Source organism: Phaseolus vulgaris, chromosome 3 (genome assembly GCF_000499845.2).
Source record: "Phaseolus vulgaris cultivar G19833 chromosome 3, P. vulgaris v2.0, whole genome shotgun sequence".
NCBI classification, from domain to species: Eukaryota; Viridiplantae; Streptophyta; class Magnoliopsida; order Fabales; family Fabaceae; genus Phaseolus; species Phaseolus vulgaris.
In genome coordinates, this window is record NC_023757.2 from 10695535 (window position 1) to 10715162 (window position 19628).

Here is a 19628-nt window from a genome sequence, read left to right on the forward strand (position 1 = left end):
TTGTTTGAATTTTCCCACTCTTTTCCTTGTAAGCTTGGTTGGCCTCTTTACCTATAAAAGGAGTTGTTTGGCTAATGAAAATTCATATAAAATACATAGAGTTATGTTGTTGAATTTGCAAGTCTTAGCTCTCCTTTGTCTAGCCTTTTCTAGGATAGACATCTTTTGATATCTCCCTTCTTGTCCAAGTGATATAGCCTCACCAATCACTCTCCCTACACCTCACGACAACTCCAAGGAATCCATGGCTTCATAGGAGCTCCCCTTGACTCATTTCCTCCATTAAGCTTCCGCCAACTCCTAGTAATTCTTCAAGAAAAAACAACCGAAGAAGATGATGCTATCATTTGGTATCTAGAGCTTTGGTTTATTAATAGCTAAGTATCTTCTTCTTCTAGTCTTTCATTCTTGTTTTCGTGTTGTCTCAATTGTGTTCTTAATTGTCTTGAATTGTTTCAATTATTTTTTCTTACCGTTTTATGGTGTTTTTTTATTTATTTTCTAATTGGTTCAAATATGTCATTGTTCTTGAACCATTCGTATGAATTTTAGGTTTCCTTTGAGTTATCCTTGTGTTCTTTTATTTTGTTGAGTCTTCTTTCAATTTTAATCGATGCAATTGGTTTTAATTTGAGTCATTTTGTTTTTAAATTCAATTTGAAGTAATGTCTAAGTCATGTACTTCCATGAATGTTAACAATTTTGTGTTGTAGCTTTTATAAATGTTTGATTATTTGCTTTAATTTGTCTTTTACATTTAATTTGAACTTTTGGTGCATTTTAATTTTTACCTATTCGAGTTATATACTTGTTTTTAGTTCCAAACAAGTTCCGCTTTCATCAATTCCTTTGTGTCTTGAGTTTGTGTGAAATTTGTTTTTGAAATCAATTAGGAATCCTTTTATTTTCAGTTTTTCCAAAATTGAATGTTGATTGAATCCATTTACTATAATTTGATTTGTTGATACAAAAATATGAAACTTTAGAATTGAGTAATTCAAAGTGTTGAGAAAAGGTGAAAAAAAGAAATGCATCAAAATTCAAAAGAGAGAATAATCAAAATCCATGTTGGTTAACATGACAAACACTTTAGTAAAGCTTGAAAATATTTTAATGACTTTGAAGGAGAGCAATGAAGACAATGTGACCACTATTAAGCAATTCTATAATGTGAGTACATATCAATGATAAAAAAGAGGATCAAGAACTCAAATGTAACAATTAATGATGTTGTTGGAACATGACATGTATATATTCTCACTAAAATAAGTGTGATGAGACCTCATGATTCGCTATTGATGTTTTCTTGAACACGTCCTAATCTAGTGAAATTACTGAATGCATTTAACATTATATTATTGATGGACAATACATACAAAATAATCAGGTATATGTTGCTTTCACTTAAGATCATTGGTGTGATGTCCATCGATCTAACCTTCTTTGTGGCTTGACTTTCTTTGTGCCTTTTGTGTTGTTGGTAAGTGAACGAGAAAATAACTTTATTTAATCTTTTGAAGTATTTAATAGAGTTTTTATGGACGATGTCCGGCTCCCAAGTAATTGTCAATGATAGAGATATTGCTTTAGTAAATACAATTCGAACTATTTTTCTTGAAGTTTCCAACATTTTATGTTTGTTTGATATTAATATGAACATTAAAGTAAAATGTAAAATTTTAGTGGATTCCATAGAAGTGTGGGAGGTTGTATGGTCGTGATCGTTATTTGTTGAATATGTGTTTAATGTATATTTCATGCATAAAATATATATTTTAAATTGTACAATCCAAAATACATTTATAGATCTAAAAATATACTTTGGATTACATAATTTGAAATGTATTTTTATGCATAAAAAATATATCCGGTACCATCTAAAAATGCATTTTCAAATTCAGAAGTACTGTCCAATTCAAAATATATATTTATATTAAAAACTTTTCATGATTGCAAGATCCATAACTTCTTGGATTCTATAATTAAAAGAAATGACAAATCAAGCAATAGTCTACACAGAACAAGCAAACCAAATTTTTAAGGCCATACAATGATTCCAAACAGCAGCAAAACAACAAGACCAGTGGGCTGGCGACGACGGTGGCAAGGGGACAAAGGCAGACCGAATCAAGGAGGCAAAGGAAATGTATGGAGTGTGCCAAGAGACAGAGGAAATTAGATTATTTTTGCCCATTCAACAATGGCCATTTTGGACTTTTATACACATTGAGGTGAAGAAATATTATACACCTATACAACCAAACTTTAATGTATATTTATCCGATCAATACAACAACAGACAATTCTTAGATGTATGTATGTCAAAATAATTTTTCTTTTCAATATCTCATTTTTTCCGCCTTTTTTATTTCCCTTTTCTTTTTCTTTTACATATGTAATAGTTTCCTCTTTAAGGACCTTTTTCTAATTTCAAAAAAGAGAATTTTTTCAGTATTCAATATTGTCAATCATGTTTTAAAATGGTACCATCAAAATTATAATTCAACTTAGAAAACGTTGGTAGCAAGAAAATAGGCCCAAATAGGACAGACCAGGGAAATTTTCAAAACAAAGTTTAAGGTTAGAAAGAATTTCTAAATTGTCCTTAATCATTTCCGAGCAAGAATCTAAAATATAAATTCGCCTTGAAAGGAATATAACGTAAGTTCCAGGAGATGTAGATTAGAAAAACAATCATACATGAAAAAAAGGGAAATATAAGCGAAACCAACTAATAGGTCCAAATCTATAGGGTTGTTTTACATACCAAACTTTTTCAGAAATTTCTTGCAATATATAGATCCGTTAATAAAGCTTTTTTTCTTCCAATTTCTTAGTTTGTACCCCAAAAAGAAGAATATAAATTATTTTATTATTTACATTTCAAACTCATTTAGCTCTAAAATAATATCATCAATATTTATTTAAACAAGAAAAAATAATATTAAACCCTTCTTAATTTATTTATTTTTCATTTTAAATAGATTAATAATTATCGTGTTATTTTAATGGATTCTCAGACTTTATTACTATTACTGTTATTGTTATAATTATTATTATTATTTAACTGAGTGCTGTTTGAGAAAAAATCTTAATAATTACAATAAAATTATTGTTCTGTGTGTCTATTTTAGAAAAATAAAGTTTAAGGATCAATTGAAATAAAATTAAAGTTTAAGGTGTATATTTATAAAATATAAAATGAGTAAAGTTTAAGGGTTAGATGCTCTTTTTCCTTTTTAAACCATTAACAAGAGCTTTACCTTTTTTATGAGAAGAATATTATAAAATTAATCCATTTCAAAACCCTTTTAAATAAAAACTGACTCAACCTACCAAACAAAGTTCAAAGAGTTTGCTCTTGACAATAGAATGTCTTTTTTTTAGTTTCATGAAATGGTCAGAAATTCAAAATTTTCAAAATCATTTCTTGAATGAATATATTTAAAGCCATTTGTCTCATCCAATTGATACATATCTTGGGAGGAGATTATTTTATAAGAATAAGAACAGGAATCATAAAATCATCCACAAATAATCAAAATTTTGAAGTTACAGTGTAAAACATAAAAAAAAAAAAACATAAGATGAGGTGTTATTGTGTTTAAGATAATTTTTGAAAATCTTCTTGAAAGATTATATATTGTGTTGAATTGATTGTGATATCCAAGGAGGAGATGAATTGAATCACAAAAATCAAATTAAGAAAAAGATTTGAAGGGCAACAGAGACTGAAAAAAAAATATGAAATGATCACAATGAAAGTATGCATATATTCTAGAAAGACTTTCAATCTAACGATTTCAAGGTTTGAATCCTGGAATCATGTATTCAAGTAAGACTTTACTTAACAACAATGTGTTTACCTAAGGATTAATTTTGGAGTTTTGGCTATGAGCCATTTGATTCCAAATCTATAAATTAGGCTTTAGAATACTAGGATTGTGAGCTTAAAGAAAACGGAAGGGAAAAGTTTCTACATGCAACAAATACTTGAAAGGCGTAATCAACATTTAGGTATTGGGTATAACTACGTTTACCTTCCAATATTCGTTGAATGATGAATTAATAGGGCTTTTTATCATGGAATCAAAGAGCTCTGTTTCTGAGATATAATTGATCAATAAACAGAGGCCAGATCGAAGTATGACTAAGGAAAGAGACCTTCCTTCACAATCCAAGGAATATAATTACAAATCTTTTAGGAGAATAGAAGATAAAGCAAGAAGAAGTAACCTTCGGTGTGAAGGCGGAGATGCTTCAGATGTTGGTGCTAAGAGCGACGGCGGTTCTAAGAGCTACGGTGCGACGGTTGCGCTGGTCCTCAGCCTTACGACGGTGGGCCTGATGCTAGGGAGCGATGGCAGTTTGACGTGTGATGGGTTAAGAGCCTAAGAAGGTGAAACGGAGCGAGAGAAAGATAAAAAGAAAGGATATTTTTAGCATTACTTAAATTAATAAAAATAAGAAAAAAATTGGAAACTAATCATAATTTGTTCTAAAATCCCTATTAAATAAAGATTATTAAAAATTATAATATTTTATAATATATAAAAAAATTGATGTTATAAGACTCAATAAAGTTTAAAAGTTCATGTATAAAAGTTATTTAAAATATATTTTAACGAAAGTTTGTCGAGTGATTTATAAATATATAGTTCTATTATAAAAATCGTAAATTAGAATAAGTTTAAAGTGTAATTCTTAACATATTAATTTTTTGTTATTTAAACAAATAACATAATAAATAATTGAAATTGAAGTTAACCAACCGTGTTATTTTCTTGCACTTTAACAATTTGAATAATCTCAATTAAAAAAAGGTAAGTAAGGGGAAATTTGAAAGAAGGAAGAAAATCTTTTTAGGTAAACATAAAGTGTATATAAGAATGTGATATAATAAAGTTGTTTTCTTAATTAAATAAATTGCTTAAAGAAGGAAAAAGAAGTCTCCCCCTTGTTTAATAGAAGTGGTTTTTAAGGAAAAGGAAAAACAACAAGATTCCAAGAAACAAAATGGAAAAATAAACTTGTGAGTTGATGGAGGGCCCTTGTTTGTGAATGTTTCCCCAATCGCTTCACCATTTCCATGAGTCTCCATATAAACCCTATCATAGTTCCCTCACCATCATCAACAGAATCTCCCTTTACATCACTTCTCAACTCAACACCAAATTTCCAACTCCCATCAACCTCTCTTCCCCTTTGAACAGAGAGATAAAACTCTTGTTTCTCCTCTCACCATGCTCTATGTCTCTTTCCAAACATAGAAGAATGCACCACCCTTTGTCCTGCAATTTATTCACATCTGACATACCCTTATTCCTATGTCTGTGATAGATATGATGCTCACTCCCCACTCTCACAATTCCCTTGTCACATTATTCCCCACCACCTGCACCTTTCACCATTAATTTTAATCAAACCAAACACCCTCATCCCTCTGCTCCTTCTGTAGGGTATGATATGAATATGACCATTGAGTTTAACTTCTATCAACACTCTACACCTAACAGTCTTGTAAGTTGTACCGTATATACTATTAGCTGACCAACAAGTTTACATAAAAGGCCATGCCTGGTGAGATGCTTAATGGGGGTTCAAGCATGACGCTTCTACTCCAAAAAGAAAGGCTTCCATCATCCCCTGACCTTATCCAAACCTCTTGGGTTCAAAACTCTGAACCTTCTTTCCAAGGTGATTTGCTATGATTATGTTTTTGGCTTCCTGATTATTGTCTCTACCATGTTCCTTCATAAGCTCCTTGAAGTTGCTGATTATGTTTTTAAACAGAATCAGAAGTGGGTTTCTTGGTTTTCTTCTGATAAAGAATCTTTCCCAGATGAAACCAAGTTTAAGAAAAATGTTTTTTTGACTGAAAACCGTTTATGTTTGAACTCTAGCATGGTTATTATCGTTTTCGGTGTTTTGAATTCAGGCTCAAAATCCTTGGTTAATGTTGTGAATGTGAGGAATAGGCCCTTCTTCCGAGGGGTTGAGAAAGAAGAGAACGGTGATGATGAAGATTTTGATGTATTCCCCCATCAACCCGGTAAGAAAAGGAGGCTCACAAGCGAACAAGTTCAATTCCTTGAAAGTAACTTCGAGGTCGAAAACAAGCTTGAACCCGAAAGGAAAGTCCAACTTGCAAAGGAACTTGGCATGCAACCAAGACAAGTGGCCATATGGTTCCAAAACCGTAGGGCAAGATTCAAGACCAAACAGCTGGAAAAAGACTATGGCATGTTGAAAGCTGGATATGACATTCTCAGAAGGGACTATGACAACCTCGTTCAAGAAAATGACAAGTTGAAGGAAGAGGTAACAATGGTTAGACATAGATAAAGTCATGCATTTAACTTAATTCTTTGGTTTACTAATCAAAACGAGTGAATCTCAACAAATTGTGGCAGTATTTGAATTGTTTAGAAAAGATTCCAGATAGTGTTTTAACCCGTAATAGCAAACACCCACTTAAAAAATCTTCCTCTGCTCTTTCTTTCCTTTTTCCAGATAGTGTTTTAACCAGTAATGCGATGGCAGTTTAGGAACACCCATCAACTTAGTCCTTCAAATTATCAAATAACTTGCATTCTAGTTGTTGAAACTACAAAAATAAAGACCGAGATAACCTAAGTTTGGTAAGCTTAAAGATTAAATTGACTAATGCGTGTAATTTCAGAGATCAATTTGATTTATTTCTAAATGATAAGTCTAAATTGTCACAGGTTTATTCTCTGATGAAGGTGATTCCCAGAGAGAAGGAGGAACAGAATTTGGATGATACCAGCTGTGGTGCTGTCAACTCAGAGCATAAAGAGGAGAAGGATTTGATCATATATAGAGGTTCTGAAAATGGATCCAAAGTGGCACTTCCTGTTATGGTAGTAAGCAAACAGAGAGATGCTAATTCAGCTAAAAGTGATGTGCTTGATTCGGAGAGCCCACATCTCACTGATGGAAACCAATCCTCACTCTTTGAGCCTGCAGATTCCTCTCATGCTTTGGAACCAGACCACTCGAATTTCTCACAAGAAGAGGAAGACATCCTCAGCCAAAACATCTTGACCATGCCATTCCTACCAATGTTTGAAGTTGAATATGTCTGCTATGATGAACCACCTGAAAATCCTTGCATGTTCCGCTTCCCAGTTGAAGATCAAACCTTCTGTTTTTGGTAATCTTTAGGTTTGCAGTTGTAACCCCCTACCAAAAGCAATCAAATTGGTATTGTTTTTCTACTATGGAATAAAAATTTATGTGTGCACTCCACACCACCTTTATTACTGTTTTGAATTCTTCAAAACCGTAACCATTGTTTTATTCTTCGTATTTACGACTACATTATTAATATTTACTTCATCATTACATGTTTTTACTATTTGGAGTGTCAAACAAATTTTATTCATAAAATTTTAAGAATCTTAATACTTTTACATCTAACCATTTTTCTAGATTCAATTAGCAACCAATAATAATAATAATTTTTTTTATTTAATTACAAATTTAATCTTTATTATTTTTTTTCAAAAAGTTATCAAATTAAAAGTTGGATACAACTTTAGGGTATCTCAAAGTATACTTTTCCAAGTTTTAAACAATGGCATACCCCATTGATATGATGTACAAAATCAATGAATATGATCACATTGAAACTTTTGACATCAACTACAAGTCTTGGAGCCTGCTCATGTGGAGAGAACTGAGAAACTTGAAGGTTGTGAAAGTTGTTAGAAAAATCAATGGGTTAGTGCTTGCCCCTTAAGAAATCACACCCTCGGGAGGAGTGTAATTAAATTAATTGATAAGGAACAGTATGTGAAAAACCTGACTTTGAAATCTAATTGAGGAAAAAGTAGCACACGCAAAACATGGTGAAAGGGAAGAAATTATGTTTGACACTCATCACCCATGGTGAAATACTGAATCCTGCTATACAAGTTTGATTGTGTGAATGGTTCATTAAAACAAAGGTTTGGGAATGGTTCATTAAAACAAGTTTGATTGTGTGAACATTTTCCCAACTAGCTTATTGAAATACCAGTATGATTTAAATGGATCTTACAAATCAGTTTCAGTTAAATAAATTTAAAAGATACATTTATAATCGTACGAAAACGTATTAAAAAGTTTAAGAAAAAGATATTTCAACATGTTTTAATAAGAAATCACTTTTAATTCCTTAACGAGTGTCCTGAGAATGTTGATTAGCGTTGAAAATTGATCATACATTGATAGCACAAAACAATTTTGAAAGAAAGGAAATGCTAGAGGTGTAATTTGAAGTAAATATGTTACAATTTGTAAATAATACACTTTTTTGCTATGAAGTCATAACACAACGTTTAAGCGCTAAAAAGTATTCTCAGATATTTCAAAATAGTACTAGGCCATAAAGTCAAAAACAAGATTTGAGGTTATCTTAAATTGTTCTACTATGATTATACCATTTACATATTTTGGGAGTCTTAATAGGGGGAAATCAAAGAAGATCTTTATTTTGGTAGGGTGATTAAAAAAATTAAAAAACGATTGGCCAAATGAAAAGGAAAATAATTAACACTATAATATTACTTTTTTTAATGGGATGGAAACATGAAGGAAAGAAGATTTCATGGGTTAAGTGAGATAAGATAGGTATGCCTAAGGAGGAAGGATGTCTGAGAAACTTAAAACTTTTCAATGTGACTTTGTTAGGAAACTCAAAGTGGAGGCTAAGAACTGAAAACCAAGGTCTAGACATTCTAGAATCCACTTATGGGATGTGGATGTTTCTAAGGCTTTGTTTTGATTAGAGGATGTGGTGGAGTGAAAAGTTAAGGGTGTGGGGGAGTGGAAGTGTGAAGATTTGATAAGAGAGTCTGAAGAAAGTTTAGGGTGTTTGGATTGGGGTATGTTAGAGTCAATATATGAGGAAAGTTTATTCAAATATGTGAGTGATGTAATGGTTGTAAGGATATTTTGAATTATTTTTAATTGTGTAAATGATAAGATTATAAATTTACCCTTGTGTATAAAAACAAGAAAAATAATAATAATTAATTTTGTTCACATTTTATTCAATTAAAATAATTTAAAATTTCAATTATAAATAAAAGAATAAAATAATTTAAAATTCAAATAAATAAATAAAATATAAAATGTAAATATAATTATATTATTTTTGAATTTTTGAATTTATTAATAAAGAAATAAATGTTAAAAATACTTTTGTAAACAAAAGAATCTAAAAAATAAAGGAATATTCTAAAAACATAAAAGAAAATTCAATGTTTTATGACTAATATGAAAAAAAAAAACTCCTATTAATCAATAAAAAACAATAATTATATTAATTTTTTCTAGATTTTAATTAAGACAAATTCATCCAAATGGATTCTCAATAGCAAAAATATGTAATTTATTTATTTAATTTTAAATAATATAATATAAATTTCATTATTATCTTAATATTTCTATTTTAAATTAATGTATATAATTAATTTTCATGAAAATAATTATATTATTTTTATTACTAATAATATTTTCAAAACTATACAAATTATTATAAAAAAAAAATCAAACAACACAAAAATTCACAAATGAATAGAAGCAACAAAAACACTCTCTACTTTCCCTTCACTCACACTCTCAACCTCACCCTTCAATAGAAGCAAACGGGGGTGACACCAATAATCTGTCTACGGCTATAGTGTCACCCCTAGAAGCAAATAGGCACTAAGTAACAACAAAATGACTAGGCATGAATCATAGTGGTGGAGAGATATTTGCAAGCAATTGGTTCAAGAGGAATCTTTATTTGAGAATTGGAATAAGAGGTAGGGCGAGATTTTGGGATTATAAATGACTATGAGACACAACCTCATAAACAAATATCTTACACTCTATGTAGACTCATTAAGTAAGGAAGCTACAATTGATGAGATGGATACTTGGAATGGAAATACATGGGAGTGAAAGATAGAAGGAAAGATGATGGCAGAGGTCTCGGCTCAGGACCAACCACTAGAGCTATGGCAAGGAAGATACAAGAAGATTAAGACAATGCTACTAATGGCAGAGACACCCTTTTATATATGTTCAAAAATGCCATAACCTAGTGTAAATTTTTCTAGAGTAGAATTTATTTTCTTAATTTAAGTAGAGAAGGAAATTTACTTGTATTTTTTCTTTAAGTGAATTAGGGTTAGGATTAGGCATCCAAAACCTATATAAGGTACAATTAGGGTTTAATTGGCGTTGACATTTACTCTCGGTCGGTCATTTAGACCTAATTAGGTCACATGGAGCACACTTGATCATGCTTACCATGTGACTCTAATTTAGCACCAGATTTCAAACCTAATAGAATTTGAATTTCTCTCTCATTTTTGTAAGCAATGGTCGACCTCCTACACTATATAAGGATTAGCTTGGTTCATGTTTTATAAGGTCAATTTTATGAGTGTTATGTTGCCAAATTGCTAGCCTAAGCACTTCCTTGTCTAAACCTCTCTAGGATAAACATTTTTGGTCTTCTTCTTCACCTCTCTAAGTGATATGTCTGAACCAATCACTCTCCATACTCTTCATGCACCTACAAGGAAACCATAGCTTCATTGGAGCTCTCCTTGATCCATCTTTTCCATAGAGCTTCCGCAAATTTCATAAAAAACATCTAATAAAAAGATGCAATCTGTTAGAAGGCACCTATCACACCTTGGTCTTCTTCTTCACCTCTCCAAGTGATATGGCCGAACCAATCACTCTCCATACTCTTCAAGCAACTACAAGGAAACCATAGCTCCAATGGAGTTATCCTTGACCCATCTTTTCCACTAGCTTCCGCAAATTCCCTTCAAAATTTAAGAAAAACATAACCAGATGAGAGGAACCTATCAAAAGATATGGAAGCAAAGAAACAATATCATATTTAGGAAGGATAAGGTAGATGTGTAAGAGATTTTTTTGTCTAACTCAATTTAATGCATGGTTCTGAATAACAAACAAAAGTCCCAACACGAAATTTTATTATTCGGATTGGTGTTTATGTCTAGTTCAATGCATAAAATTCATGTCAAAAAATTGAAAAAATTATCCTCTACAGTAGTGCACAATGTGTAAATATGTTTAAAAAATGTGTGAGGTAGAAGTTCAGGAACAATTATCAAATGTATTTATGCTTAACATAAATCATAGGAGAACATCAACATATTGAAAATTTCATAGATAGGGTATATTGAAATGCAGGTATCTAGGGTTTAGATCCGTAGGAGAGGTTTAAGTCAAATATAAATGACTGAATATTAATACAATAAACAATTTCTACGTCAATGAATAATAGGAATAAACTGATAAGAGAAACAAGTGACAATAAAGGACAAGATTGTGAGACTTTAAAGGGAGAAAATTATGTCTAAATTTTGCAGGTACAAGCAAATTATATAACAAAGTAGGGAAACAAAGGATTGCTTTGTCACCTTATGTAGCCTAGAATTATCCATGTTATGAAGGAGAACAATTTTGGTCGAGGATACCAGTGAACAAGTTCAATTGAGGACAATATGGCTTAGAGGATTACGAAATGAAATAACTACGTAGAGGTTGGACTTGTTTACTCACTTAGGTCGTTGAGGAAATATGAGCATATTAAGAACAAATATATATATATATATATATATATATATATATATATTGTTCCGGTACGGCCAATGACAAGTTTATTACTCCCACATCGCTTAGGAGTCGAGGCCAAAGATAGTTTATATACTCTTTCATCCTCCAACCCACTGAGGCGCCTTTTAGACAAAACAGTGAAGGAGCATCGACCTCCAAAGCGGACAATACCTCAGATGCGGTGATTAACCTTAGCGATGTTATCTCTCAAACTTGAGGTCAGAACATTGGCGTCGTCTGTCAGAATCGTAAATTCTTTCTCGGGGATCATAAACTCTTTCCCTTAGCCCTCATGATGTGAGTTGATTTTAGGATTGTACACTTTTATAAGTTACTCTTTTGTTTATGATTTTTGAATTAACAGTTATGGTGAGAAACTTGAAGAAGATTCTCAGTGGACACAAACTTAATCAAGTGGTTAAGTAAGTGTGAAGGTTCACTTCTAGAGGACAAAGAGAAAACAAGTTTATATGGTGATTTAGATGATGATGGGCTGAAATGAAAAGCACATAGGAAAAAGAAAACACAATGACATGGAGAATGGAGAAAAGGGGCGCAAAGAAAAGGAAGGAAAAAGGTTAAGAGATGAAGAAAGCTTATGAAGATGAGAGCTTGTCACGCCACTTGGAGGATGTGATACTCCAAGGTGAGTGGTGTAGAGTTGTCACTTGAAGTGTAGAGCACTCAAGATAAGACCCAAGGATAATAGGAGACTCAGCTCACTAAACACTCTGATAGAGTTTCTTTACTTTCAAAATTCAACGTGTAAATTACATGAGGCAAAACACCCTTTATACAGGAGAGAGTGACTTGGGGAGCAAGAGTGAGAGGGGTATGAGTGTCATTTGTGAGAAACCTTTTAGAAGGTAGGTTAAAAACCCTAAACCTAGGTGCACTTGTCGTGAAAGGTGGGCTTGACACAAGCCCAATTTATGCTAAGTGAAATCTAATTTAACTTATTCTTCTATTTATACCCCCAAAGTGACCCCAATTTATTTACATAAACTTGTCTTGTGAAAAGACTAGAAGAAAAAACATATGATATTCTGGTTTATGTTTGGTTCTTCTTCTATTGAGACTCTCTTGAGGTTTGGTGGGGCCTGATCTTGTATGCTAAGATGACTAACCTAATTGTGAAGTATATGTTGTGTCCTTAGTCATCTGCTTGTCAAGGTCGTTTGTATAACCTTGACTGGGGGGTCAATATAGTCTCGTATCACTTAGGAGTCGAGACCAAGGACAATTTATATATTCATTCCTCCTCCAACCCACTGAGTTGCCTTTTAAAGACAAAAAACCGTGACAGAGCATCGACCTCTGAAACGGACAATACCTTAGATGTAGTGATTGACCCTAACGATACTATATCTCAAACTTGAGATAGAAACATTTACTTTATGAAACTTCACTCTTCAAAGGAAGCTTGGTCTAAACCAATATAATGAGAAATATATAACTACAAAGTTTTGGAAATCAAAACTACAATATAGATAGAACAAATTAAGACAATCTATGTATAGGACAATTAGCAAAGCTTACTCAGTAATTGGAGTATCATTAAACAAAAAGAAAATTCTATATGCTAAAAACAAATTTTTTGAACTATTTTAATGTATATATTATATAAAAGAGTTACACCACTCCAATACCTTCGATTTTTATTAAGATCGTTTTCTATTTAAAAAAACAATTTTATGATATTATTTAATTATAAATTTTTAGTGACTTTTATAACAAATACCAACAATATTTTTTTTATTGACAATGTGGAGTATTTAAAGTTACATGACATATAGTAATTAAAATATCTAATTTAAGTTCTAAATTGTTTCAAAATGTTCGAATATCAAGGACATCTCTCAAAACATTTAGATTAGGGATGACAAAACGAACTAACCCGATCTATTTTGGTTTGATTTGTCACTGACCCGTCAAAAGCGAACGGGTAGGCTGGTCCGTCAAGGTTATACATACTGAAATTGGTAACTCGTCTTGTCATAAGATGGGTTGGCGGGCTGGCAGACCATCACTTTTCAATTTATTTATTTTTCTTTTTTTGTATTTTTTTATTTTGGATTTATTTATTTGGTTTTAGTTATTGATATCACTTTTTGGACAATAAAAATGGCAAAAAATTGAATCAAATTTTAATATTTTAATCAAAGAAAATTTAAGTGCCTAACAAAATAAAGTAAATATTAACAAATGAATTAAATTATGTATAAAGAAATTAATGTAAATAAAGTTCTATATAAAACATTGACTACTACCAATTTTAATTCTTAAAGTATGATTTCTCTTTAAACATGTCAAAAATAAAGAAGGGTGTGTTGGTGGACTAGGCCGCCGTTAGATGGGTCAAGCCAATACGGGTTGCTAGATTCAAAAAGTTGACCAGTCTCGCCTAAGTGAAGGCGAGCTAACTGCATTGCTCGTTCCACTTTGTCACTTCTAACTTAGATTGTTTTAACATATTTTTTGTGGTAATTAAAAAATAATTTAATATCATTCAATTATATTAATTTGATTTAAAAAATATTTTTCCATTAATAAAATAAAAATTAATTGAAAGACATTTGTTACATTGAAATGTGAAAAAAAATTAAAAGTATACAATTTGCTTTTAATATTTATATTTATGTGTTTCTTATTTCTATTATTATGGAGCCTTACTCTTATAACACTTTTACTAACCATATTCCTAGCAATTAAAGGATGGGAATAGGTCAAACTGCTCGACAAGACCTGTATCCTCATTTTTTAATTTAAATATAATAAAATTTATAATTTTATATTTAATAGTTTTATAAATTAAAATTTCATATCATAATACTTAACACACAAAAATATTATTATTAAGGACATTTGTTTATTTTTTTATCTTGTTGAATATTTAAAATTTGGTTTGTTAGCCTATTTGCATGTAATATTGAAAAAGATGCATTTAAATAATTGAATAGGTTATGGAATGTTTAAAAAGGTTAAGCTGGGAAAAAAAAGTCTCTGACAGGTTAATAGGTTAAACTAAATCTTAATTTTTTTTACAACAAAGTCAGATCTAGATACTAGTCTATTCACACACATATTTGCAATCTCTAAGTAGGTAGACACAAATTACTTGAAATTTGCTAAAACAATAAAGAGCCTATGCTTTTTCGACTTAAATTGATTAAATTATTTTAAACATTGTTTAAATCATTAAAAAATAAATTTCAGTCCAAAATTTTTTAAAAATTATCCTTTAAAAAAAATTATTTTCTTTATCGATAAAATTATTCAAAATTTATCGCTTTTCTTTAAACAAATTCTTCAACTTCCGATCATAAAAAAAATCTCAAAATTCATCAAAAACTTCAAAATTGTAGATGAAAAAAAATTTATAATGTAAGGATTTGAATGCAAAAACTAATAATAAAACTAAACTTGTTAGGATTTTTTTCCAAAATCTGAATACTATGTGTTTGTAAGTTTTTTTCTACTTAATTTTCTTAAATTTTATTTATTATAAAATTTTCGACTCACATTTAAATTTCTAACTCTTACTTAACTTTAAAAAAAAACCATTAAATAAAACTAATTTTAAAAATAAAAATATTAATTATTATATTAACTAAATTAGATAATTATAATAAACTAAAAAATTATTAATATTAAAAATAATTTTTATTATTAGTAAAAAATATAAACTAGTTTCTAAATTAATATCTAATTAATTATTAATTACTTTAAATTTTAAAGATGGTGGTTAAAATATTGATAGTTAATTAGATAGCAATATAGAAATTAATTTAAAAAATATTATTAATAATATAAATTATTTTAAATAATAATCATTTTTAATTTTTAATTTTTAAAATAATATTTAATTTAATTAATATTTTATAATTTTTTATTTAATAATTTTTTAGTATTGTTTATGAGAAAATAGTAACTTTTAAATCAGAACCTAGAAGCATGCAACGTACGGGTACTCCTCAATTCTTAGCATAAAGATTTGTTCCAAAGTATGAGTTTTGTGCGTCTTTATAGGTATCATCAGTTTTCCACCATTGATGATCTGCCATTGCTAATGCTGATTAATATGAAGTTCTTCGACCCAATAAGCTGTAAAATGAAGATCATGATTTCCTTTCCTTTTTATCAGTAGGAATAGATTCTCTGTTGTTTCAAAGTGTGTGATCTATTTTCTTCACGAAATCTTGTCCATATATGTTGCAGCACAGTGACGAAGTGCACGTAAAAGTTCTCACACTTTTAAATATTATCTGCTTTCGTATTTTATTAAGTGGGGTACCTTTCTCTTTGACACATTATAAATGGAGAAAACATGTTGTCTGTTTCACACAATTCACGTAAAAAAGGTATTTTATATATTCATAAGAATGAGGTGTGTAATGGCTGTGTGTTTCGATCTAATAATGAAAGTGTTTTTCTCTTTTTTATATTTATTATTTTAGACATTCTAAGAATATGAAAGGGGAAAGTGCTAAAAACGAAACAAATATCAGTAAATATTAGTGTATATGAATGTGATTCTGTTGTTATGACTTAACAAAACCTGTGTTAAGAAAGAAACAAAAACATTTTCATTGTTAAAATAGTTTAAAAGATCAATTTTTTTGTATTATATTATTTTATGAATACAAATATGCAATAATATTGTAATTTAAATCATAAATACTTACAAATTAAGTTTCAATTATTAATTATAATGAAGAAATTTAACATGTAAATGTAATACTTATTTTAATTTATCTGATTAGAGGCATTAATCAATTAAAAACTTAAGTATAAATTTGAATTAAATATTTTAGTGTATTTTCTAGCATGTATTTTTCCATTCCACCTATCTTCCCATAATTTATTTTTTTGCCTCTTCCTAGTTTCTAGGTTATATTATTGTCAAACCAAGATTATTATTCCAATTACTTTCTTTAAGCTCACCCATTGCAGTGATATTTATTTAGATTGATCAACCTTTTTTTATTTCTCTCTAATCTCTATATATGAAATCTAATATTTCTTTCTACAATCCTTAATTTTCACTTATATATCTTCACTTAGATTTTTTTAAAAAGGAATCATTAAATAATTGTACTTCCTTTATATTTCCTACTTCTTTTGGTCTGCATATGTTTGATCATTTCACTCATGCTATCTTTTTTTCTTCCGAACCTCATCTCTATAGAAATTGTGTTTTTATTTTTCTAAAATTTTCTTAAATACTAATTTTGGGACTTTGAAAAAGGATGAGAAAAAGAGAGGTAAGGTTGTAATTACAAATTTAATCATACTAACTCTATCAAGAGAAGATAGTTTGCCTTCTTTTTCATTGTGGCAGTCTATTGAATTTTAAGTGTCATAGTCTCCTACATTTTCAACATTTTAGGATTCTCTCTATCGATATTCCAAATATAGAATGGAAATAACCTTTTTGCACAATTTAAGATAACAACAAAATAGTGCAATTGATTGCTTTGAACCCCTATATCTCCTAATTTACTCTTATAAAAGTTTATTTTTAGTTCCGATGCTAGTTGTTCCTATTAGGAAGATGGGACCTAGAGAATTATTGAAGTCTTTTTCTTCCTTCGGTCGGTCAGGTTGTTGGGTGATGAACTGGGGTTCTTCTCGTCCTCGTGTTTTTCCTTCGGTACTCGGTCTCGGGGGTACCTGCAAAGGCACTCCGACGCTCAAGTCAGTAAAGCGGGTGATCAGTATTCTGGTAGGTAAACAATAATAAATGACGTACCTTTCTTCTTGGAATGTGTGCTATTTATATTATTTTAATGGGCTTACCTTATTAGGCCTGATTAGCGGAGTGGATCTCGCTTAGGATTGCATTACCTAATCCTTAATGACGGGTTAGCTTCATTGACTTTGATTTGAGCGTTAACGATAGTATGGGTCGGCCTACCAGGCCGACCGTGGCGATTTCCCTCATCTCGGCCAAGCTTCCATGCTCTCAGTTAAGTCTCTCAAGTCTCGGTCAAGTCTCTCAGGTCTCGGCTTGGTACCCCTGATCTCGGTCAGGTAGACCAGGTCTCGAGCAGCCAGGTGAGTCTCGGTCAGGAAGACCAAGTGTCAGTCTCACCCATGCCGGTACTACTAAAAAAACATTGTAATATATATTTCATATTCATAACCTTTTAAAATTTATCCTCACAAATAAACAAAGTATTATTCCTAAATTGCAATATGTTTATTTATCTATTTCTTCTACCAACCCTAACTGCTAATAGCACATGTGATTTTACAACATATCATATTATTCATGCTAACCATAATAAAAAATGTGAATGGTGCAAGAGCATCTTCTTATCTAACTATTTCTTTATTGATTATTTCGTAATTCATCTAACCTAGACTTTTACTCTTCTCAAACTCCTACATTGAGTCGTAGATCTCTCTTCTTGTAAAACTAGATATTAACATTGTATTATTGTCAACGGATAAAGATTTAAAATGATAAACCATTCAATTTGATCTTACAACGTTCTTTTTCTTCAAAGTGATTTTTGTAAAAAGTTTTTATTTTATTTTATCCTTAATTACCTTAGGTTCCTCAGATCACACCCAATCAATATATTTAAGCCTTTTATCCCATTAGTCATTCTCCTCCAAATAATTGTAGAATGAACAAATCTTGAATTAGAATCCCCTAATAATATCCATTTAGCTTTTGATCTTTGTTTATATAAAGATTCTTGACGAAAAATGATTTTCTTCAACTCAGTAAATAATTATTTTCTCTCCTTTCTTTCTTCCTCTAATCCATTATTTTCATCCTGGAAGATCTAGTTCCCCAATTTTATTTTATTTTTATGTTATTTATCTTCCCAAAAACTTGTTTGTTACAAACCTTTAAATTAATAATACTTGGGGATTCTTATTATCGGCAAAGGTCAAAAGCAGGTTTGTGATCCAAAAAGGAAGAACACTTGTAATTTAACTTTTGAGCATCTCTCTTTACTTTGATCTAACTAAAGTGAAGCTCAAGGTTCATGAACACCAGTGAGTCCTTAATTAATTATTTAATTACTGGATTATAAATGGATACTAGGAAAGAGATGGGTTGTGGCTAAGAAAGTAAAACTGGTGGAAATGAATTAGTAAATAATTCAAAAGTTAGCTTAAGATGTTGATGTTGGGAAGGTAGATATACATTAAGATGCAACATACTACATGTAAATTTGTTCAAGGACCCACTGGCAACATAGAGCCTAATCATAAAGTTAAATCTTTTGGCATTTGGTGGATAAAAATATGTGCTTTTGTGTGCATTTGTGATTCAACCTCCCAGAATCAAATGTCGTTTATAAGTAAATGAACCTTACTAAGAAAATTATACCTACACTATACTCATTAAATAAAAATTAATTTTAAACACAAAAAATAATTATTTATTGTATTAACTAAATTAAATTCTATTTTAGATACTAAAAAAAAATTTGGTTTCTAAAATAGTTTCTATTATAAATAAATAGGTTAGATACCAAAAAGTATTTAATGTCTAAAGGAATATCTAATTTAGTCAATACATTAACTAATTATTTTTTGTCTATAAAATTAGTTTTTATTTAATGATAAATGTGTTTCTACATTTAATGCACCCAATATTGAGAATATATTTAATGATAAATGTGTTTCTACATTTAATGCACCCAATATTGAGAATAAATTATTTCTCAACAACTACATATCTTCATCAAATATAAGTAGGATATTGGGTCAGACTTCTAACTATGTTCTAAAAAGTCTAAAATTGTCAAGTTCATTTTGTTTTGCTTAACCCAAGTCAAGAGGGATCTTTTAGGTCAAGAGAGAGTGTTAACATCCTTTAAAAGGGAAAAATATAAAGGAAGATGGTAGAAAAAATGATTCGCATATTCACCTGACAACTTTAGTAAAATTGTGATTCTTGCTTTGTTGACGGTTAGAATTGAAAACTCGACAAGTTCACAATGTAGTTT

The 19628-nt window shown here is 30.3% G+C and overlaps 1 protein-coding gene across 2 annotated transcripts; it reads left to right on the forward strand.

The window, feature by feature from the left end:
* The first annotated feature begins 4995 nt into the window (after positions 1-4995).
* On the forward strand, positions 4996-7306 carry LOC137806622 (homeobox-leucine zipper protein HAT5-like). Of its 2 annotated transcripts, none has more exons than XM_068606834.1 (3): positions 4996-5697; positions 5939-6321; positions 6729-7306. In XM_068606834.1, the coding sequence occupies exons 1-3, from the start codon at positions 5574-5576 to the stop codon at positions 7179-7181; spliced, it is 960 nt and encodes a 319-aa protein (XP_068462935.1). In that variant the 5' UTR covers positions 4996-5573; the 3' UTR covers positions 7182-7306. The 2 variants fall into 2 exon arrangements, with proteins under 2 accessions (XP_068462935.1, XP_068462936.1); XM_068606835.1 differs by having other exon boundaries at positions 5128-5697; positions 6747-7306.
* Positions 7307-19628: the final 12322 nt, after the last annotated feature.